The 24356-nt window shown below is 42.2% G+C and overlaps 1 protein-coding gene across 1 annotated transcript in view; it reads right to left on the reverse strand.

The window, feature by feature from the left end:
* Nucleotides 1-24356, reverse strand: part of kalrna (kalirin RhoGEF kinase a) — a 282218-nt gene that overhangs the window by 124787 nt on the left and 133075 nt on the right. The window contains exons 26-32 of the mRNA XM_062061506.1: nt 18302-18416; nt 18113-18228; nt 17813-17935; nt 15958-16140; nt 15204-15325; nt 13972-14038; nt 13795-13904 (exon numbers count right to left, since the gene is read on the reverse strand). Coding sequence (XP_061917490.1) covers nt 13795-13904; nt 13972-14038; nt 15204-15325; nt 15958-16140; nt 17813-17935; nt 18113-18228; nt 18302-18416 — 836 coding nt within the window. The remainder of the gene's footprint in view (nt 1-13794; nt 13905-13971; nt 14039-15203; nt 15326-15957; nt 16141-17812; nt 17936-18112; nt 18229-18301; nt 18417-24356) is intronic.

Consider the following 24356-nt stretch of genomic DNA (forward strand, 5'->3'; position numbering starts at 1 on the left):
CATCTTGCTCATTCCATACCTTGGGCTGGTCATCTTGGGCAAGACAAGACTCTTGCTCGAGTCAAAGCTCGCTTCTTTTGGCCTTTAATGGTCAAAGATGTTATTGAGTACTGTCAAACCTGTCTACAGTGCCAGAAGACCTCTCCGAGACGACCTGAGAAAGCCCCACTACTCCCTCTTCCTCTCATTGATGTTCCTTTCCGGAGGATTGCAATGGATATCGTTGGACCCCTGGAGAAAAGCAGTGGAGGCCATGAATACATCCTTGTCCTCTGTGACTATGCCACCAGATTTCCCGAGGCCTTCCCACTAAGGAGTATCAAGACTCCGAAAGTCATCTCTGCACTTGTACAATTCTTCTCACGAGTAGGAATTCCAGATGAAATAATCACGGATCAAGGAACCAACTTCACCTCAAAGCTCATGAAGCAGCTTCACAAGCAACTTGGAATTACTGGTGTTGATATAGACTTAGTAGACACAACGTATATTAAGTATATTGAGTTTTATTCCAGACACTGAGGCAGCCGACATGTCAACATAGTTCCCTCCATGAAGTCCATATCCCAGCAGCCCCTGCTGCCCCGCCTCCAGCATGAATAGCCGTAAAGGGAAACATAGAACTGTCGTAAAGTGTTCATTGGAGAACAACACACGTTAACAATCTCCCTCTTCTTTCTTTAAAATAAGAAAAACAAAAGCCAAGTGCAACAAGGGAAAAGGCAATTGAAAAACATTCAAGAAAATAACAAAATACAATCAGCATTCTCGCCTGTGTTTTTTTTTTTTTTTTTTTTTTTTAAACAACAATTAGGGTGAATTCCAATTAGGGTGGATTCCACAGTCCTTCACATAGTGCTTTCAAGAGCACTAGGGATGATGCCCCCTTTTTCGTCAGACAGTCAGCTAGTTGGGCTTTTGTCACTGACCAGAGCACCTTTTTGATTGTTTTACTCTGAATGAGCTCCTTGATCCCGCTTATATCCAACCGAAGTCTCTTCTCTGTGACCTGTTTAGTGGACTTAAGGGCATCATAAAGAGAGTGATTGTCAGTCACACAGACCAACGTGGGAGCATTTAATTTGGTGGTCCCAGTAGTGAGCTCCGAAAAAAGAGTAGAAAGGAAAATAGCATTGTCTATTCCATCCGACATAGCGAGTGTCTCTCCCGCAAGGGTGCTCCGCACCACACGCCTGATCCTCTTAGATTGCCAACAGAGAGGAGAAAACTTCCCGTTTTCCCCCATGAGAGTGATCAATGTCCCTCCTTGAGTACCTCCATCAGGCAAGTTTCCCAGCGAGGCATCACTGAAGACAGTCAAGTTCAAAGCATCATTATTACCCAAATGTTGAAATTTCAGAGTAACCTTTCCTGCTTTAAGTTTACGAATCACCTTATTTGCATCATGAATGGACTGCACAGTAGCATTTTTCAGAATAGATGCCAAAATACAAGCGTCAAACATAACATCAGGTCTAGTTTGTTTTGCAACCCAAAGAATTTGTCCTATTTTTGATCTCAGCTGCTCTCTTTCCGTTTCACTAAGAGCTGAATCTCTCTGTATAGCACGTGCTGGCTGCATGTTTATGGGTTGCATGTTGTCAATATAGCCCTGCTGATTCATCTCAATTACACCATTTACAGTGGCAATGTCCATTCCTACATAGCAGAAATTATCATGTTCCTCACGTCCCACACGGAACGCACACTTCAGTCGAGGAATCACATCAGTTACAAAGTTTTGTGAACCTGCCCAGAGAAAATCATCCACATGACATGCAAGTACCCCTTTAACTTTGCATTGTTCATCCAACCAATAAAAGACTGCAGGATCCACTTGTGACACTTTACCACTTGTGCTCAGCATTATTTCTTTCACTCTATTATACCAATAAAGTGATGCATCAGCAAGACCATATACACATTTCTTAAGTTTCCATAGCACCCCTTTACTGTTTGCTTCTGGGGGGGGGTGAACATGAATGTCCCTTGATAACTCCATGCCTTGCAAAAAGGCAGATTTAATGTCCATAGAATGGACCTTCCACTGATTTTGGCTAATCACTGCTAGCAATAACCTCAGGGATTCAGAAGCACAGGTTGGTGAATCTTTTTGCACCTGTTGGATATTGAACTCTTCAAAACCCCTGGCTACAAGTCTAGCTTTAGGCACAATACCGTTCTCAGTTTCTTTTAGACTACAGACCCAACGGGTGGAAACACATCTTTGGCCTGTATCTTCAACTTCTTCAAAAACATTATTATTGTTCCAGTTTTCAATGTGGTAATCTGTAAATGTCCTTGCCTATTTCTGTTGTCTGCACTCCATGTTCACTCTCTCTCTCGTTCACAGTATGGAGTGCAGCTGACGCAAGGCAGCAGCACACACCTGACTGTAATTAAAAACAGCTTATTTAACCAGGCTGCTGACAACCGGTGAGCGCCGGAACTTTGCCATTGCTTGCAACCTGTTGGTCGTGCCAAAAGAACTCACTAGTTCATCGTGTGCTTTTCATCTCAGGTTGGCCCGTATTATTCCTAGCCTTGTCTAGCGTTTTATTTTGTATCCAGTCTATTTACTTCTTTCATGAAGTATAGTTTTCCTAGCCTTGTCTAGCGCTTTTAGTTTTGTGTGTTTTTTCCCTCTCAGTAGTTTTTTTACATGGTGTGTTTTGTGTTTTCCACCATCGCCTTTGTTTTGCTACCTTGTGCTTCCGCCTAATAAAAGGAAGAACAATTGTAAACACAAATTCGTCTCTGCATCCTTGGGATCCACCTCACCAAACCCTAACAGAAAGTTCCGGCCAAACTATGGAACCCGCAGAGACAGACCCCTGGAAAAGAGCATTGCAAGGCCAGGCTCAAAGGATCAACCAGCAGGGGGACCAGCTTGACCACCTGAGCCGAGGTCTACAGGGGATGTCGGAGCGTCAAGACGCCATGTTGGAGCGAATCAACATGCTGTTAGCCACCGTCGTACCCACCTCGACCACCGTGCCTGACCAGGCATCCACCCAGCCTACACAACCCGCTAGTACTAGCAACATACGGCTTTCCCGACCCGAACGTTTTTCCGGGGAAAAGGAAGACGTAAGACAATTCCTGACGCAGTGTGAACTTCATTTTGAGCTAAACGCTTCCGCTTTCACCTCTGAGCGGGCTAAGGTAGCGTTTGTGATCTCTCACCTGTCTGGCCGTGCTGGCACCTGGGCGACTGCAGAATGGAACCGTCAGACCACCTCCAGCTCCACATACGCGAACTTTTCCAAATCCTTGAAGCAAATCTTCCAACGACGACTCCCAGGTAGAGAGGCAGCGAGATCCCTTTTCCGGCTGCAACAGGGTTCACGACGGGTCGCGGATTACGCGATCGAGTTCCGCACCATGGCGGCCGATTGTGACTGGGGTCCCTCAGCACTATTGGACGCTTTCTTCCTGGGTCTCGCGGACGAGATTCGTCACATGATGATCCCGCTGTCACTCCCGACGAATCTGGATGATCTCATCGAGCTGGCGGTGCAAATCGACTTCCGCCTATTGGAGGAGAGGAGGGATCGACTAGGAAGACAAGCCCCACCTTGCAGCCAATCAGCGCCTGCTAGACCTGCCATCTGCAAGACGGAGCAACTCGAAGACAACCCCCCTTCATGGCAGATAGATGAGCCGATGCAACTGGGAGGCCACCGACTCACCGCCGCCGAGAGGGAACGTCGCGTTCACCTCCAACTCTGCCTATACTGTGGGGCCGCTGATCATCTCATCTCCCGCTGCAAAGAACTGCCGCGCCCCGCCGCACGGCCACGAGTGCGCCCTCACTCGCCAGAGGACACGTCCACCAGAGGTCGTCGTTCTCCTTCGTTGGCCGCAGGCAGAATGCAGCTAAAAGGTACTCTTTCTTGGTCTAACCAACAAATAGACATTTGCGCTCTCATTGACTCAGGAGCAGATGATAACTTTTTGGATTTTGAATTCATGAGACTCCATAAGATTCCTGTTGTCAAACTATTTGTGCCCAAGAGGGTGTATTCTCTTGATGGGCGCCTATTAGCCAGCATAACCCACCAGACACTCCCACTCAACCTGCGCTTGTCTGGAAATCATTGTGAGAAAATAATTTTTCTTGTTGTGCCATCACGGTCCGCGCCCGTCATTCTAGGGTTAACCTGGTTACATAAGCATAACCCGCACATAGACTGGCCTCGTTCGGCCATTATTAATTGGAGTGTAACCTGCCACACACATTGTCTTCGTTCCGCAGCAGGATCTCGTACACCGCCACCCACCGCTGTTATAGAGAACATAGACTTGACAAACGTGCCCAAGCACTACCATGACTTAAGGGCGGTGTTTAGCAAGGATAGAGCACTCTCACTTCCCCCCCACCGACCCTACGATTGTGGCATTGATTTGCTAGCCGGGGCGGCGTTACCATCGACCCGTATGTACAAGGTGTCTAACACCGAACTCAAAGCACTAGAAGAATACATAAACACATCTATAGCTGCCGGCCTCATTCGCCCTTCGACCGCACCTGTAGCCGCTGGATTTTTTTTTGTCGAAAAGAAGGACAAGTCCCTACGGCCTTGTATAGACTACCGCACTCTTAATCAGATTACTATCAAGAATAAGTATCCTCTACCACTCCTTGATTCAGCTTTTACTCCATTACAATCAGCGAGGTTTTTTACTAAACTCGATCTACGTAACGCTTACCATCTTGTTCGCATCCGAGAGGGGGATGAATGGAAGACCGCATTCAACACTCCTCTCGGACATTTTGAGTATCTTGTCATGCCTTTTGGACTTACTAATGCACCTGGCGTTTTTCAGGGTTTCATTAATGACATTTTTCGGGACATGACAGGTCGTTTTCTCTTTGTTTACTTGGACGATATATTAATTTATTCATCTACATTTGACGAACATGTGCAGCAGGTTCGGTTAGTCCTTCAACGATTGCTCGAGAACAAACTGTTCGTCAAGGCGGAAAAATGCGAGTTTCACTCATCCTCCATTCCATTCTTAGGTTTTATCATTGAGGAGGGTAGACTCAGACCGGATCCCGCTAAGGTAAAAGCAGTAGTAGATTGGCCCACTCCGGTTTCTAAGAAGCACCTTCAGAGATTCTTGGGCTTCTCTAATTTTTATAGGCGATTTATTCGTAATTTTAGTCGCGTCGCTGAGCCACTTACGAGGCTAACCTCTACTAAGGTTCCGTTTGAATGGGGACCCGAAGCCAATTCCGCGTTCTTGAGGCTGAAAAGGTTGTTTACTTCTGCCCCTGTTCTGTGTTACCCTGACCGTTCTCTCCAATTTTTTGTTGAGGTGGACGCTTCTGATTCAGGTGTAGGGGCCGTACTCTCCCAGAAATCTACCACCGACCAGAAGTTGCACCCCTGTGCTTTCTTCTCTCGTCGCCTATCCCCTGCTGAGAGAAATTATGACATTGGCAACAGGGAGCTTCTGGCGGTCATTTTGGCCCTTCAGGAGTGGAGACATTGGCTGGAAGGGGCGGAGCAACCATTCATCATCTACACAGACCACAAGAACCTGTCCTACTTAAGGACCGCACAGAGACTGAACCCCCGCCAGGCCAGGTGGCAACTATTTCTGACCCGTTTTAACTTTATCATCACTTTCCGACCTGGTTCTCAGAATGGGAAGCCCGATGCCCTGTCCCGTGTCTACTCTTCATCCTTTGAGAATTCTTCACATGAACCAATTGTTCCCCATACCCACGTCATTGGGGGACTCCAGTGGGACATCGAGCGGCAAGTCTTGGAGGCCCTGAAGTCGGACACATCTCCTCGGGGCTGCCCACCAGGCCGGTTGTTTGTGGTTCCTCGGCTCCGCTCCAGCGTTCTGGATTGGGCACATGGGTCGAAGATCGCTTGCCATCCAGGTATTCGTCGCACCAGTTTTGTCCTCTCCCAGCGTTTTTGGTGGCCATCCATTCTGGCAGATACGAAGGCGTTTGTGGCAGCATGTCGGATCTGCGCCCGGAACAAGGCATCCCACCAGGCTCCAGCAGGACTGTTACACCCATTACCCATCCCCTCCCGCCCGTGGTCACACATAGCTGTGGACTTTGTCACAGGACTACCCCCCTCCGAGGGTAATGACACTGTCTTGACCATTGTGGACCGGTTCTCGAAGATGGCCCACTTCGTGGCCCTCCCCAAGCTGCCGTCAGCTCTTGAAACTGCCCAATTATTAGTGCTCCACGTTTTCCGGCTGCACGGCATCCCCACTGATGTGGTATCCGACAGAGGACCACAGTTTTCCTCGGCCGTCTGGAGGGCATTCTGCAAATCTCTGGGGGCCTCCCCTAGCCTGTCCTCCGGCTACCACCCTCAGAGCAATGGACAGACCGAGCGGACCAACCAAGACCTGGAGGCAGCCATCCGGTGCACTTGTCATCAGCAACCTTCGACCTGGTCTGAGAATCTCCCATGGATCGAATACGCTCACAATTCCCTCATTAGCTCCGCCACCGGCCTGTCTCCATTTCACGTCGCCTATGGGTTCCAACCACCAGTTTTTCCTTCTACCCAACCCAGTGCCGACGTCCCATCTGTTACTGCACACCTACATCGGGCTCACCAGGCTTGGCGCAACACCAGGGCGGCGTTAAGAAGAACATCGGCCAGGAATCAACTCTTAGCCAACCGCCATCGCACACCAGCCCCACACTACCTGTTGGGACAGAAGGTCTGGTTATCGTCTCGGGACCTACCATTGGCCACCGAATCTAGGAAACTGGCTCCCAGGTTCATTGGACCATTCCCCATTGCCAAGATCATCAATCGTGTTGCAGTCAAGCTCCATCTCCCTAGATCTCTCAAGTGCCATCCTGTTTTTCACGTGTCCCGCATCAAGCCTGTCTCATCCAGCCCGCTCAGTCCTCCGGAGGTACCGCCTCCTCCACCCAGGCTGGTTGATGGTCACCCAGCATTTACTGTAAACACCATCTTGGATGTGAGAAGAAGGGGAAGGGGTTTCCAATACCTGGTGGACTGGGAGGGGTACGGCCCAGAGGAACGGTCATGGATTTCTAGATCGCTTATAATTGACAAGGACTTGATCAAGGACTTTTACGTTCGATTCCCAGACAAGCCAGGTAGGTCGCCAGGAGGCGTCCGTTGAGGGGGGGGTACTGTGGTAATCTGTAAATGTCCTTGCCTATTTCTGTTGTCTGCACTCCATGTTCACTCTCTCTCTCGTTCACAGTATGGAGTGCAGCTGACGCAAGGCAGCAGCACACACCTGACTGTAATTAAAAACAGCTTATTTAACCAGGCTGCTGACAACCGGTGAGCGCCGGAACTTTGCCATTGCTTGCAACCTGTTGGTCGTGCCAAAAGAACTCACTAGTTCATCGTGTGCTTTTCATCTCAGGTTGGCCCGTATTATTCCTAGCCTTGTCTAGCGTTTTATTTTGTATCCAGTCTATTTACTTCTTTCATGAAGTATAGTTTTCCTAGCCTTGTCTAGCGCTTTTAGTTTTGTGTGTTTTTTCCCTCTCAGTAGTTTTTTTACATGGTGTGTTTTGTGTTTTCCACCATCGCCTTTGTTTTGCTACCTTGTGCTTCCGCCTAATAAAAGGAAGAACAATTGTAAACACAAATTCGTCTCTGCATCCTTGGGATCCACCTCACCAAACCCTAACATTCAATCTCTATTTGTTTAGCTTCATCAAATGATATGTCTTTTGTTATAAGTACATCAGCATCCATGACTTCTGAATCGGACTCAATGCTGAGACTATTCACACGTGACAGATCAACAGCTTCTTTTTGACCATGACTCCCATCATTTTCAATAAATTGCAGGTTATACCAATTTTTATACCCTCCTGTGGCTTTGCCTGCTCTACCTAGGACTTTTGCTTTACATAGAACACTTTCATCACTTTTCATAAAGGTTACAGTATGTCCCGCTTTTACCTTGACACTGGACACAGGAATAACAGGGTTATCATTATAGACATTGTGCTCCATTTGAGTTTGAATTACATCATTATGAGTCACTAACGAATGAGCTCCCTCTCCTGCATTGGACTCTCTGTCACTTTCCTGTTCGTTATCAGCATCTGTGTTTTGTGTACTGAATGAGCCACCTGTGGCTCTGTTCACTACATCTGTGTTTTCACTGTCTGCTGCTTGATTCTGTACAATTATCTCACTGTTTGTGTCATCGAGAACCTCACTTTGAGCAGTTGTGTGTAACTTATTAAGCCTCAAGTGATGTACTCTAACAAGGATACCACCATGTCTTACAAATACAACAGCCCCATCCTGACCAATAACTATCCCTGGTCCCTTCCACTCTGTACTGTCAGCTCGTTTGTAATAGACCTTGTCTCCTGTCTCATATTTTTCATCTGTGGATCTGAGCTGCTTACGTAACGCTCTCCTTATTCTCTCTGAACATTCAGCTTCAGTGAAAGCCTTCCTAGAAGCATGCAACGCTGATATGTGTTGTCCTACCCTTGCACTAACAGTAGTGCCTTCGAGTGCAGGTAGTTTATCAATTAATACAGAGGGAAGGTTAGGGTTTTGACCAAATACCAGTTGATGTGGGCTATAACCATGAACACTGTGCATACAGTTCTTAGCCATAAGAGCCCAGTCTAGGGCAGTGTGCCAGTCACATCCATTTTCCCGTCTCACCTTCAGTAGGATGTCGGTGAGAGTCTGATTGTGTCTCTCCAACAGCCCGTTGCTCCAGGGACTGTATCCTGCTGTTGTCCTCGTCTCGATGTTGAAGTTTTCGGCCATGTCACGAAACTCTTCATTATTGAACTCTCCACCGTTGTCGCTGTACAAAATACGAGGAGGGCCGTGAACACTTATCCATGTGTGGATGAGGGCGTTGACCATTTCAGAGGCCTTCTTTGTCTTCACAATGCTTCCTGCACTGAACCGGGTGAATTGGTCGATCACATGTAGATACCACACTCCTGGCTCCAACTCATGCAGGTCCACCGCCACCGTCTCATTATATTCTGTAGCTAGAGGCAGACCAACAGCTGGCCTCGGCTTCGCTTTGCTGTATCTCTGACATATGTCACAATCATGCACTATTTGTTGCAAAATAGTGAGGCAGTCCTTGTCTTTATTACCCGAGCTTTGAATTAGCCTCTGCAGCCTGTCTGCAGATGCGTGGCCAAACTGTTTGTGTAGCTTGAGAAGGATTTTGCGCTTTTCGGCTGAAGACATGTTTTCTGTCACTGTCAGGACTTCATCTTCAGCTGTCGCTGCAAGTATCACGTCATCTTTCATTTGCTGTGTTGTGCTGTTTTTGTCTCTTATGTCCACACAGTAGTGTCCTGAGCTGGTGAACTCAAGAGGAATCTGCTGTTTAAACATCATTGCTCTGTCATTCTCCATATCTAAAACAGTTCCTGCCTTCTTCAGTGAGGACTTACTCAGCAGCAGTGGAATGTCAGCGTTGACCACTTCTGTCTCAATGTGACATTTTGTTTGTCCTATTTTGGCAGGTAGTTTCACTTTTCTGGTGGAATATACTAAGTTGCCATCTCCAAAACGAAATGGTCTTGAACTGGTGTTTTCTGTCCTCATCATTTTGTCTGTCTGCTCTTGACTGAGACAACTAACATAACTGTCAAGCCATTTCTCCCCACATACTGTACGAGTGCATGCCGTGTCTATGATGGCTGATCCCAGGGATTCAGTTATGAAAATCTCAGCGTCAGACATAGGGTCATTTGTCAACAACGTTATGTTAACTTCTTCTACATTTTCGTCTTCTGTTAGTCTTACTTGTTCGTTCTTCTTGTAAGGACAGTCCTTGGCCCAATGAAATGTGCTTTGACAAACGGCACATCTTGAACGCTTACCGAACTTATCCAATGGGTTGGTGCCCGGCAACGGTGTCCTTTCACTCTTCTGTTGAAACGTGTTCCGTCTTCCCTGTCCTTGTCGTTGTCGTTGTTCAGTGAAGAAAGCTGCATCTTGGTTTAGTTGAATCCCGTGCGACAAACCTGGCGCCGTTTTCGCTCCAAAAATCCGCTTGAGTGCCGACTTCATGGACGCAAACTTTAGGTCGGGGCACGCCGTTAGTGCAAGTTGTCTGTTTTTCTCATCGAGGCAGGCCGTGTCCAACAACTTGAAGGCTAACACAGCATCTGGAAGCGCCATGTCGTACTTTTTAATTCGATTGTATCGCTGCTCAAAGTCAATTATGTAGTCTGCCATTGAAACGGAACTGTCTTTCATTAAACGATCAAACTGGGAATACGCTTCGTACGCGCGGTCCTTTTCTTCTTGCTGAAACACACCGTCCAGTTTTGCTAGTAATGTCGCCATACCAGTGTCTTTGTCCAAGTCGTCTGCTGGTATCTCCATAGCGATATCCTTGGCTCGTCCTTCCAGACCCAAAGCCACAGCAAGCGCCTGCTTCTTCTTGTCGAGTTCGGTAACTCGTGCCCATATGTTAACTTCATTTTTCCAACATTCATACGGCCTGGTTTCGTCAAACTTCGGCGGTACTCTGTAGTTCGCAGCCATCTTCAAACCATCCTCTGCTACCAATGTTGATATAGACTTAGTAGACACAACGTATATTAAGTATATTGAGTTTTATTCCAGACACTGAGGCAGCCGACATGTCAACATAGTTCCCTCCATGAAGTCCATATCCCAGCAGCCCCTGCTGCCCCGCCTCCAGCATGAATAGCCGTAAAGGGAAACATAGAACTGTCGTAAAGTGTTCATTGGAGAACAACACACGTTAACAACTGGCATTCGCACCACCCCCTATCATCCACAAACTGACGGGTTGGTGGAACGCTTCAACCAAACCCTGAAGTCCATGCTGAGGAAGTTTGTAGACGACACCGGTCGAGACTGGGAGAAATGGCTTCCCTTCTTGCTCTTTGCCTATCGAGAGGTACCCCAAGCCTCTACCGGGTTTTCGCCTTTTGAGCTTCTTTATGGGTTCCCTGTTCAAGGCCCCTTGGACCTCTTGAAGAAATCCTGGGAATCCAAACCACCTGCACCACAAGGGGTACTTTCTTATGTGCTGCAGATGCGAGACCGGCTGGAGCAATACAGAGCCAAGGCAAGAGAAAATCTTGGAAAGGCCCAGATGAAACAGAAGACCTGGTATGACCAAAAAGCACGTCACAGGGTGCTATACCCAGGTCAAAAGGTCATGCTCTTGCTTCCAACCTCAAGCCATAAACTGCTGGCCCAATGGCAAGGTCCTTACTCCGTGGTCAGACAAGCTGGTCCAGTCACCTATGAGATCTCACATCCGGATAAAGGAAAGGCATCCCAAGTGTACCACATCAACCTTCTGAAGGAATGGAAGGAGAGGAAATCCTCTGTGGAAGGAAAGGATGTCCAGGCCAGTCAAGTACCTACTCAAAGCAAGAAGTTGCAAGAGAAAAAGGTGATGCTGGCACGGGAAGTGGAAATGGAGGATGATGTGGAGGAGACAGATCTGTCCATGCTCACTACACCACAGAAACCTGATGTAAGCCACTTGTCTGCACAATCTGCCCTTAAACTATTGCAAGTGTGTGAAGAATTCCCAGTATTGTTCAGTGGAAAGCCCGGAAGGACTCCACTAATTGAACATGTCATTCACTTAAAAAACCCAACACCTATCCGTCAGCGCCCATACAGAGTGCCTGAGCGGATGGTGGAGCCCCTCAACCATGAAATCCAAACCATGCTGGATCTAGGAGTGATTGAACCCTCAAACAGTGAGTGGTGTAACCCCATTGTCCTCGTTCCTAAAAAAGACAACACGATACGAGTTTGTAATGACCTACGCAAAGTGAATGCCGTTTCTAAATTTGATGCTTATCCTATGCCACGTATTGATGAACTTCTTGAGAAGCTCGGCAAAGCTGTGTTCATCACCACCCTTGACCTGTGTAAGGGATACTGGCAAGTCCCTTTAAAGAAGGAGTCTAGGGAGTACACTGCCTTCCGTGGACCAAAGGGTCTCTATCATTACACAGTGATGCCGTTCGGACTCCACGGAGCCCCCGCAACCTTTCAGCGGCTAATGGATCGCGCTCTGCAGGGGTGTGGCCAGTTCTCTGCTGCCTATCTTGATGATGTGGTGGTTTTCAGCACTTCCTGGAAAGACCACCTCTCTCACCTGCGTCAAGTCCTGCTCCGGATCCATTCTGCTGGGCTCACTCTTAACACCCAGAAATGTGAGTGGGCCAAAACTGAGGTGTGCTACCTAGGTTACCATCTTGGCAACGGGCAGATACGCCCTCAGGTGGACAAGGTGAAGGCTATCCAAGACAGTCCTAGACCCCGGACAAAGAAGCAGGTCCGGTCATTCTTGGGGCTTTCTGGGTGGTACAGAAGATTTGTGCCCCACTTCTCTACCATCACAGCTCCTCTTGTCGAGCTGACTACCAAAGCATCCTCTAATCCAGTCAAATGGACAGAAAAATGTGAAACTGCCTTCACAAAGGTCAAAGCTATTCTATGCTCTTTCCCGGTCTTACAAAGTCCTGACTTCAACCAGCGATTCCTTGTTCAAGTTGATGCCTCCGGTGTGGGCCTTGGAGCCGTCCTAGCCCAAGGAAAGGAGGGCGAGGAACAACCGCTTCTATATCTGAGCCGTAAACTGCATCCCAGAGAAACTAGGTACTCTGCCATCGAAAAGGAATGTCTTGCCATCAAGTGGGCATTGGACAGCCTACGTTATTACCTTCTGGGACGGACCTTTGATCTGGAAACGGACCACAGAGCATTGAGCTGGATCAACTCCATGAGGGATAAGAACTCCCGTGTCACCAGATGGTACTTGGCGTTACAGCCCTTTTGCTTCAATATCACACATCGAGCTGGCAAAACTAACTTGCTAGCTGATTACCTGTCTCGTCTCCCTGAACTTGCTGTCGCTGGAGAGGAGGGAGGTAATGTGACAGTTTGACCCCACACTGTCACTGTTTGACCTTTGGACTTCCTCACAAACCGTGCACATTTGTTGGGAAGCTCAACATGGACAAACTACAAACATTCAATCTTGTTAGCTAGTGAAAAGCATGTGCTCAACAAACAAATTGTTACCTGTCACCCACCATGGCTCTGAACAGTTGACTAAAAGAGTCAGGGTGGGGTTGAGGGCTTTATATAGGTGAACACACCTGCATTCACTAATTAGGCCAAATTTGGGTCAAACCATGATTATCAAAAGCTGGGTATTACAGAAGGACACTGGACATTTGAAAGTTGTGTTGTCTAAAGCCTGAATATACTGTGTACAAAAATGACTGCTCTACACATGCAAAAGTACTATGTGAATACTTTTTAGACATGTGATGGTTATTTATGGTGTAATTTCCAAAATAACTGTTTTCTTAATTCCCCCTGTCAAATTGGTCCCAGCTAGTGGGCGGAGCTATGGGCTATTTAAGTTGGAAAATGCCGTTTTTCTGACAGTCTGCTGTTGGGGAGGTTCTCTGTCCTGAGCAGGAGTTTCGGTCTCCATGCATCATCTACTGAGAGTGTAGGTGCTTTGTTTTCCTGTCATTGTTCACCTTTTGACACTTTTTGGGATTTCAATAAATGTTTGTAAACTGTTACCAACTGCGTGCCTTGCCATCCTTGATTTGAAAGTCTGGTTTGCAACGGTTACATTACCTTCACCCGAGGCGGGGTGTGACACATTCACACACTAGGGCCAATTTAGTGTCGCCAATCAACCTATCCCCAGGTGCGATTTTAATCGATTTAATCGATTAGTTGTTGCAGCCCACTAGTCCCTAAAGAGCAGACTTCCTTCTGAGTTCCTCACTTGTTGTGGAAGTCGTAGATGTCCTGCATGTTGCCGAAGATGACGAGCTCCTTGTTGGCGATGGCGGGCGGGATGTCGTCCCCGCCTCTGGTCATGTCCCACAGGTAGGTCTGACGAAGCAGGACACACATGGCGTTAGCACATGCCTGAGAAGGCAGCCATCGGGGACGTTCTCACCTCCAGACACTCCTGCAGGTCTCGGACGTACGTCTTCTCGGTCTGCAGGAGCTCGGCCATGATGAACCTGAGACGGTGTTTGTTTGTCAACAAATGCTTCGACTTCTTGTGGTACAACCAGCAGCGTGAAGGGATTCGAGAGGCATATGAACTGGGACTACTTCCTCATTTGGTGGCGATTGTTCTATGGTGACACCGAGTGGTCACAATAATTCATGACGCGGTAATTTGAACGATGCGGACACGTTTGTTACTGGACATTTGGAGATTTTGATATTCTTTGATATTTGTTTATATCGACAAATGTACAGTTTTACACTGCAATACTGTTCAACTAGAATATGCAATTTCAGAAGAAATTGCATACGAACGCTGACGTTCGTGAGCCAATTGAAATGCTAACGGTTAGCATGTGTCAAGTAGCAAGTTATATGACTCTGAGGTGTACGGCGGTAAAATTAGCAAGAAAAGTTAGCATGCTGATGTTAGAATGCTAGCATGCTAACAATTAGAATGCTGGCAGGCTAGTTTTAGCATGCTAACAATTAGCATGTGTCAAATGCCAAGTTGTATGACTGAGGTGTACGGCTGTAAAATTAGCAAGACAATTTAGCGTGCTAACTATAGCATGCTAGCCTGCTAAAGTTAGCATGCTAACAATTAGAATGCTAGCACGCTAATGTTAGCGTGCTAACGATTATCATATCACATGATATTACACACAAGTAAACACGCAACCGGACTGCTTGTGTCGCACATGATATCACACACAAGTAAACACGAAACCGGACTGCTTGTATCGCACATGATATCACACACAAGTAAACACACTACAGGACTGCTTGTATTGCACATGATATGACACACATGTAAACACACTGCAGGACTGCTTGTATTGCACATGATATGACACACATGTAAACACACTACAGGACTGCTTGTATTGCACATGATATGACACACATGTAAACACACTGCAGGACTGCTTGTATCGCCCATGATATCACACATTTTACATGCAAGCATCCGATACCTGTATTTTCTGCTGATATTATTTTCACATTCCGCGCAGGACAGCCCTGGCATACAGTACTGGTATATACGCTGCATATCGATACCAGAATTGGTCACATCGAGGCCGAACTAAACTACAAACCTGTTGTGCTATTAACTCAGGATATCAATGAATAATAAATGATATTTTGTCAGTATTAGGTGTAATTGCGACGTACTCTTTCTTGCGAGCAGACTTCCTCTTCTCCTCGTTGACCTCGTGACTGGGGTCACGCAGCTTGACCTCGGGGTCGTCCGTCAGGCTGGCGGGAATGATGTCCAGCTCCAAGTCCTTGTTGTCCTGGCGATCAGAAGACAAAAGACGGTAAAACATACAGTAATAACAAAAATACTAAAAAATAATAATAATAAAATCAACAATAATAATAATAATATAATTATCTTAACAATAATAATACTAATGTATAATAATAACAAATATAGTAATATAATAATAGTAATAACAAAAATACTAAAAAATAATAATAAAATCAACAATAATAATAATAATATAATTATCTTAACAATAATAATACTAATGTATAATAATAACAAATATAGTAATATAATATTAATAATAATATATAACAATAATAATAATAACGACAGTAATAATAATAATAATCATAACAGCAACAATAATATTAATAATAGCAGTAGTAATAATACCAATTATAATAACAAATAACAATAATGATAAAAATAATAATAATCATAACAATAAAACCAATAATAATGAGGATAATAATAGTAACAATAATAATAATAATAACCATAATAATAAATAACAACAACAATAATAATAGTAATAACAATAATATTAATGATAACAATTATTATTAATAATACTAATACAATTAAGAACAAATAATATTACAATAATAATAATAATAACAACAACAATAATAATAAAGTAAATGTAGTGTTGTCCACCTCAGAGGAGACGCCCAGGGTCTTCTCCAGGCCCTCCTGGTACTTGGCCATGCGCAGGGAGAAGTCTCGGTAGCGTCGGTCCACTGTGCTGACCCATCGCTTCAGCTCCGACACGTGGGCGTGGCCTTTCTCTACCAGGTTGTCTGCCAGCTGGATGAGGAGCTTCACCTTCTCCTTGGTTTGCTGCACACACAACCTTCTTAACCTGCGTGTGCTCACACATCATAGTTACACAACCTCCCCACAGGTGGCGCCACTCCACTAAATCTGCTTTTTTAGTACCAAACAACATAAAGCTGCAACAGAAGTGACAGCACAACAATGTTTTAATGAACATTTTTGTGCTTCATGTTGTATGTACTTGCATATATGTTTGTATGTATACACTTGTATATATTTTGTACATATACTTGTATAGATTGTTTTATATATTTGTATATATTTTTGTATGTACTTGTATATATTTTTGTGCATAAACCTGTACATATTTTTGTATGTACTTGTATATATTTGTAAAATTTTTGGTATATATTTGTATATATTTTTGAATATTCTTGTATATATTTTCGTATATTCTTGTATATATTTTTGTATGTGCTTGTATAGATTTTTGTACATATACCTGTATATATTTTTGCATGTACTTGTATATATTTGTAAACATTTTTGTATATATTTTTGTTTATTCTTTTATATATTTTGGTATATAGTTGTATCTATTTGTGTACATACGTATGTATATTTGTATATGTGTTTGTATGTACTTGTATATATTTTTGATTTTTTTGTATATGCTTGTATATATTTGTAATTTTTTTGTATGTACTTGTATATATTTGTACATTTTTGGTATATATTTGTATATATTTTGTATGCACTTGTATATATTTGTAATTTTTTTGTATATATTTTTGTATGTACTTGTATACATTTTTGTATATACTTGTAATTTTTTTGTATATATTGTTGTATGTACTTGTATATATTTTTGTATATATTTGTGTATGTACTTGTAGATATTTGCACATTTTTGGTATATATTTGTGTATGTACTTGTATATATTTGTAAGCTGTTTGTATATATTTGTATATATTTTGTATGTACTTTTACATATTTTTGTATGTACTTGTATATATTTGTAAATTTGTTGTATATATTTGTACATTTTGTGTATGTATTTGTATATATTTTTGTATGTACTTGTATATATTTTTGTATATATTGTTGTATGTACATGTATATATTTGTAAATTTTTGGTATATATTTTTGCATGTACTTGTATATATTTGTAATTTTTTGTATATATTTTTCTATGTACTTGTATACATTTTTGTATATACTTGTATATATTTTTCTATGAACTTGTATATATTTGTAAATTTTTTTGTATATATTTCTGTATGTACTTGTATATATGTTTGTATATATTTTTGTATGTACTTGTATATATTTGCACATTTTTGGTATATATGTGTATATATTTTTGTATGTACTTGTATATATTTGTAATTTTTTTGTATATATTTGTAATTTTTTTGTATACATTTGTATATATTTTGTATGTACTTGTATATATTTGTGTATGTACTTGTATATATTTGTACATTTTTTTTATATATTTTGTATGTAGTTGTATATATGTTTGTATACATTTTTGTATGGACTTGTATACATGTGTATATATTTTAGTGCATACTTATATACATGTAGTAAATATGTAGATATATTTGTGTAAATCTATTTCTTGTCCATATAGAAGTGGTTGAGTTCCTCAGGGAAGACTTCAGAGTCCAGCAGTTTTCCTCCAAGGCGATACGGCCATGCAGTATCATATGCCGTATCATCCTCCTCACCTTGGCACTGAGTCGGAAGTGATGGTGGTCGTTGAGCAGCTGCTGCGTTTCCTTGCTGCTGTCGCCAGGTGAGGTGTGCTTGGCCAGGTAGACCTCACCTGTGTCCTGGATCCAGTCCAGAGCCTTCCCGGTCACACACAAATCACTCATGGTATCATAGTCGCTCGTCAAATCCTTTTCCCATACATAACACACACCAGATGTGCCTGCGCGCACACACACACACACACACACACACACACACACACACACACACACACACACACACACACACACACACACACACACACACACACACACCTGCTTGGCGCTGCGTTCAAAGACCAAGTACTGCTGACACTGGTCCAGCCGTCTCTTCTTCAGAGTCCAGAAGTGCAGGACTCGGTTCTCCCTCTGCAGCAGCTCGTTGAGAATGGCTGCCACAGCAGAAGAAAAGTATTTGAGCTGATGACCTTTGACCCCCGCCCCTTCCAACCACAGGCTGCTGACCTTTGACCTGCTGCTCGGGCCCTCTGGTGTGACTGGCGGCCCCCGGCATGCCCACGTTGTTCCTGTGGATGTACTTGAGGAAGACCTCGGCGTTCCTCCGGGCCAACGTGCACGCCTGAAGGTTAGCGACATAGCATTGATGCTAACACCCCGTATCGCATCTTAGCGTGCGTGTATCATATCTAACCAGGCTGTATTGAATTGCAACTTAGTATCAACATAGTATCGCAAGTTATCAGTACTCACACTATATCATATTATCTTTGTCTATAAAATTATGTATCGTGGTATTCTATTATTGTATCCTCCCTCCATTATTTTTAATGGCATGGTATCGCATCACATGATAATATATCGTATCTGACTCATAGCACATAGAACCAACCGGTTGTATCATATCTAATTTGATCAATCCAAGGGATATTTGAATGGTGCAACATGTTGTATCGCACCTTGTCTTACCTACTTATGGTATGGAATGGTATCATAGCACATACAAAATCAGATCATATCGTGTCTAATTTCATCTACTAATGTGATATTTATAAGGAACACCCAAGCTATTTCATAGAAAATAATCAAACTATAAATGACCCGAAGGGAATAACGGATGCTTTTATCACCTTCTTTGTCAATGTTGGACCCAATTTAGCAAATTAAATTGTACAATCCGAAAACAGGGTCAAATTTAATGAACAAACCATTCAAAGCAACTTAGAATCGTTTTTCATTTCTCCTGTTCATGAAAGTGAAATGACAGAAATTGTACATTTTCAGAAAAACAAGACGTCAACAGACTGCTGTGACTTGGACATTTCTCTGATCAAAGAAATTGTTGATTTCGTAGCTGTTCCCTTCACTTATATACAGTGTTTGGTTAGTTACTGAAAATCAGTAACTAGTTACAGTTACTAGTTACTTTATTTCAAAAGTAACTCAGTTGTTAATTCAGTTACTTACACCAAAAAGTAATGCGTTACTGTGAAAAGTAACTATTTAGTTACTTTTTTTTTTTTTTTTTGAAGGCTCCCATTAATGGCCTTTTAGCCTTCATTTCAGTACTGTTATTGCACTGGAGAATAATACAATATGTTGATCAACTTGACATGCATTTGCATCACTGAATTGACAAAACTATTTTAAATAGCTGCAACATAACATACATAAGTAACAAACCGCATAATAACAACATGTCACAACATAGTTGTAAACCTGGCTTCACCCAAGGAAGGCACACATGACATGATTATATGTCATGTCACTATATACAGCACACATACTGCTATACACACGCCTAACCGGGCCTTTTTTTCTCTCAAGGAATTGTGAAATAAAATCATGTCTTCAGTGAAGCCCAGAACACTCTACGCCAGGGGTCACCGACCTTTTTGAAAGCAAGAGCTACTTCTTGGGTACTGATTAATGCGAAGGGCTACCAGTTTGATACACACTTAAATAAATTGCCAGAAATAGCCAATTTGCTCAATTTACCTTTAACTCTATGTTATTATTAATAATTAATGATATTTACACTTAATTGAACGGTTTAAAAGAGGAGAAAACACGAAAAAAAATGACAATTAAATTTTGAAACATAGTTTATCTTCAATTTCGACTCTTTAAAATTCAAAATTCAACCGAAAAAAAGAAGAGAAAAACTTAAAAAAATAATTTATGGAACATCATTAGTAATTTTTCCTGATTAAGATTAATTTTAGAATTTTGATGACATGTTTTAAATAGGTTAAAATCCAATCTACACTTTGTTAGAATATACAACAAATTGGACCAAGCTATATTTCTAACAAAGACAAATCATTATTTCTTCGAGATTTTCCAGAACAAAAATTTTAAAAGAAATTCAAAAGACCTTGAAATAAGATTTAAATTTGATTCTACAGATTTTCTAGATTTGCCAGAATAATTTTTTTGAATTTTAATCATAATAAGTTTGAAGAAATATTTCACAAATATTCTTCGTCGAAAAAACAGAAGCTAAAATGAAGAATTAAATTAAAATGTATTTATTATTCTTTACAATAAAACAAATAAATGTACTTGAACATTGACTTAAATTGTCAGGAAAGAAGAGGAAGGAATTCAAAAGGTAAAAAGGTATATGTGTTTAAAAATCCTAAAATAATTTTTAAGATTGTATTTTTTCTCTAAAATTGTCTTTCTGAAAGTTATAAGAAGCAAAGTAAAAAAAATAATGAATTTATTTAAACAAGTGAAGACCAAGTCTTTAAAATATTTTGTTGGATTTTCAAACTCTATTTGAGTTTTGTCTCTCTTAGAATTAAAAATGTCGGGCAAAGCGAGACCAGCTTGCTAGTAAATAAATACAATTTAAAAAATAGAGGCAGCTCACTGGTAAGTGCTGCTATTTGAGCTATTTTTAGAACAGGCCCGCGGGCTACTCATCTGGTCCTTACGGGCTACCTGGTGCCCACGGGCACCGCGTTGGTGACCCCTGCTCTACGCATTTCCCCAGTTTTAGTTTAGAGAAAAGGAAAGATTGGCCGGGCCCACTAGGATCCCTCTTTATGTTTGTGAACTTTATAGTCTATACATTTAGAGTGATGTGATAATCAAACACTCTAGAAGTCTAGAATGAAAGAGTATATAAAATAATTGACAGTGTGTGTACCTTCAGTGCTGAATGATGAGCAGAGGCAGAGTTTGGAGTGTCTTCTTTAGCTTGCTTTCTATTTTTATGTGCTCAATGTCCACTGTGTCCAGGAAATGTTTTCGTGCCATTTGACGCCCACTATCATGCTAATTAGCTGCCTGAAAGCGGGTGACCCCACTGTAGAAATAGCCTGCATGTCTTCTAGCACATACGCTGCAATGTCTCTATCAACGTTGTCCTGGCTAGCAGTCCCTCCATTAAAATCCTTAGGTGGAGGTGAAGTGTGTCTCTCTTTACTAGCTTCGTCCAAGCATGTTGCTTTAGTAGCTGTTTCAGCAGATTTTAATTGCTCTTTTGGGCAGTAGATAGGATCTTTGATCCAAGACACAACTTACATTTAACTAAAATGTCATTTTCTTTGTGCTCGACAAAAGAAAAGTAGTGAGAATATCTCCATGTTAAGAAACTCGGCTTCGGCTCCGCCATGATGTCTTGTTAGTAAACACAGACACGCCCCCCCACCCCACGCACGCACACACACACACACACACACACACACACACACACACACACACACACACACACACACACACACACACACACACACACACACACACACACACACACACACACACACACACACACACACACAGCGCGCTTCCTTGTGACACAGGAAGAATCAGAAGGATGACAGCGCAGCTCTCCAATAAAACACACTCAGATCTTCTCAGTTTTTAGCCGATACTATCTAAAAAAATCATGTAAAATAACGCAGTAACGCATCATGTAGTAATGGTAACTGAGTTACTGAATATAAAAAATAACGCGTTAGACTACTAGTTACCGCCGAAAATAACGGCGTTACAGTAACGCGTTACAAAGTAACGCGTTAGTCCCAACACTGCTTATATATGTAATATTTCTTGTATAAAAGGTGTCTTTCCAATGAAAATGAAAACGGCAAAAGTTATTCCCATCTTCAAAAGTGGAGATGAGCATCAGTTCACCAACTATAGGCCTAATTCTTTACTCTCACAATTTTCAAAAGTCCTTGAAAAAAATGTTTTATCAAGATTAGACAGTTTTATTGATAAGCATCACTTGCTAAGTGAACACCGTTACGGTTTTCGATCAAACAGGTCTACTTCCATGGCAGTGATGGAATTAGTTGAGGAGGTAACTAGAGATGTCCAATAATGGCTTTTTTGCCGATATCCAATATTCCGATATTGTCCAACTCTTAATTACCGATTCTGATATCAACCGATACCGATATATACAGTCGTGGAACTAACACATTATTATGCCTAATTTTGTTGTGACATCCCGCTGGATGCATTAAACAATGTAACAAGGTTTTCCAAAATAAATCAACTCAAGTTATGGAAAAAAATGCCAACATGGCACTGCCATATTTATTATTGAAGTCACAAAGTGCATTATTTTTTTTATCATGCCTCAAAACAGCAGCTTGGAATTTGGGACATGCTCTCCCTGAGAGAGCATGAGGAGGTTGAGGTGGGAGGGTGTAGGGGGTAGCGGGGGGTGTATATTGTAGCGTCCCGGAAGAGTTAGTGCTGCAAGGGGTTCTGGGTATTTGTTCTGTTGTGTTTATGTTGTGTTACGGTGCGGATGTTCTCCCGAAATGTGTTTGTCATTCTTGTTTGGTGTGGGTTCACAGTGTGGCGCATATTTGTAACAGTGTTAAAGTTGCTTATACGGCCACCCTCAGTGTGACCTGTATGGCTGTTGACCAAGTATGACTTGCATTCACTTGTGTGTGTGAAAACCTGTAGATATCATGTGATCGGGCCGGCACGCAAATGCAGTGCCTTTAAGGCACGCCCCCAATATTGTTGTCTGGGTGGAAATCGGGTGAAATTCGGGAGAATGGCTGCCCCGGGAGATTTTCGGGAGGGGCACTGAAATTCGGGAGTCTCCCGGGAAAATCGGGAGGGTTGGCAAGTATGACTGGGAGACGCAACTGCTCTGTACTTCTCCCTTCGTCCGTGTACCACTCCGTACAGCGGCGTTTTAAAAAGTCATACATTTTACTTTTTGAAACCGATACCGATAATTTCCGATATTACATTTTAAAGCATTTATCGGCCGATAATATAGGCAGTCCGATATTAACGGACATCTCTAGAGGTAACCACTGCAATTGATAAGAAGGAGTTTGCTGTTGGCGTTTGTGTTGACCTGAGCAAGGCCTTTGACACCATCGATCACACATTACTTTTAAACAAAATGCAGAGGTATGGTGTCAGAGGTCTTGCTCATGATTGGTTGAAAAGTTATCTTGGTGGCAGAGAACAGTATGTGCATATGAACAATGTAGATTCAGATAAAAAGATTATAACACATGGAGTACCCCAAGGTTATGTACTGGGACCAAAATTGTTCTTATTGTATATTAATGATATCTGTAAAGTCTTTAAAAAACTCAACTGTATTCTCTTTGCTGATGATACCAGCCTGTACTGTTCTGGGCAAGACCTTGGCCAGCTCCTAGAGACTGTAGAGCAGGGGTCACCAACGCGGTGCCCGCGGGCACCAGGTAGCCCGTAAGGACCAGATGAGTAGCCCGCTGGCCTGTTCTAAAAATAGCTCAAATAGCAGCACTTACCAGTGAGCTGCCTCTATTTTTTAAATTGTATTAATTTACTAGCAAGCTGGTCTCGCTTTGCCCGACATTTTTAATTCTAAGAGAGACAAAACTCAAATAGAATTTGAAAATCCAAGAAAATATTTTAAAGATTGGTCTTCATTTGTCTAAATAAATTCATTATTTTTTTTTACTTTGCTTCTTATAACTTTCAGAAAGACAATTTTAGAGAAAAAATACAACCTTAAAAATGATTTTAGGATTTTTAAACACATATACCTTTTTACCTTTTAAATTCCTTCCTCTTCTTTCCTGACAATTTTAAATCAATGTTCAAGTGAATTTTATTTTTTATTGTAAAGAATAATAAATACATTTTAATTTAATTCTTCATTTTAGCTTCTGTTTTTTCGACGAAGAATATTTGTGAAATATTTCTTCAAACTTATTATGATTAAAATTCAAAAAAATTATTCTGGCAAATCTAGAAAATCTGTAGAATCAAATTTAAATCTTATTTCAAAGTCTTTTGAATTTCTTTTTAAAATTTTTGTTCTGGAAAATGTAGAAGAAATAATTATTTGTCTTTGTTAGAAATATAGCTTGGTCCAATTTGTTATATATTCTAACAAAGTGTAGATTGGATTTTAACCTATTTAATCAAAATTCTAAAATGATCTTAATCAGGAAAAATTACTAATGATGTTCCATAAATTCTTTTTTTAAGTTTTTCTCTTCTTTTTTTCAGTTGAATTTTAAATTTTAAAGAGTCGAAATTGAAGATAAACTATGTTTAAAAATTTAATTGTCATTTT

The sequence above is a fragment of the Entelurus aequoreus genome, linkage group LG10 (assembly GCF_033978785.1).
Source record: "Entelurus aequoreus isolate RoL-2023_Sb linkage group LG10, RoL_Eaeq_v1.1, whole genome shotgun sequence".
Taxonomy (NCBI): domain Eukaryota; kingdom Metazoa; phylum Chordata; class Actinopteri; order Syngnathiformes; family Syngnathidae; genus Entelurus; species Entelurus aequoreus.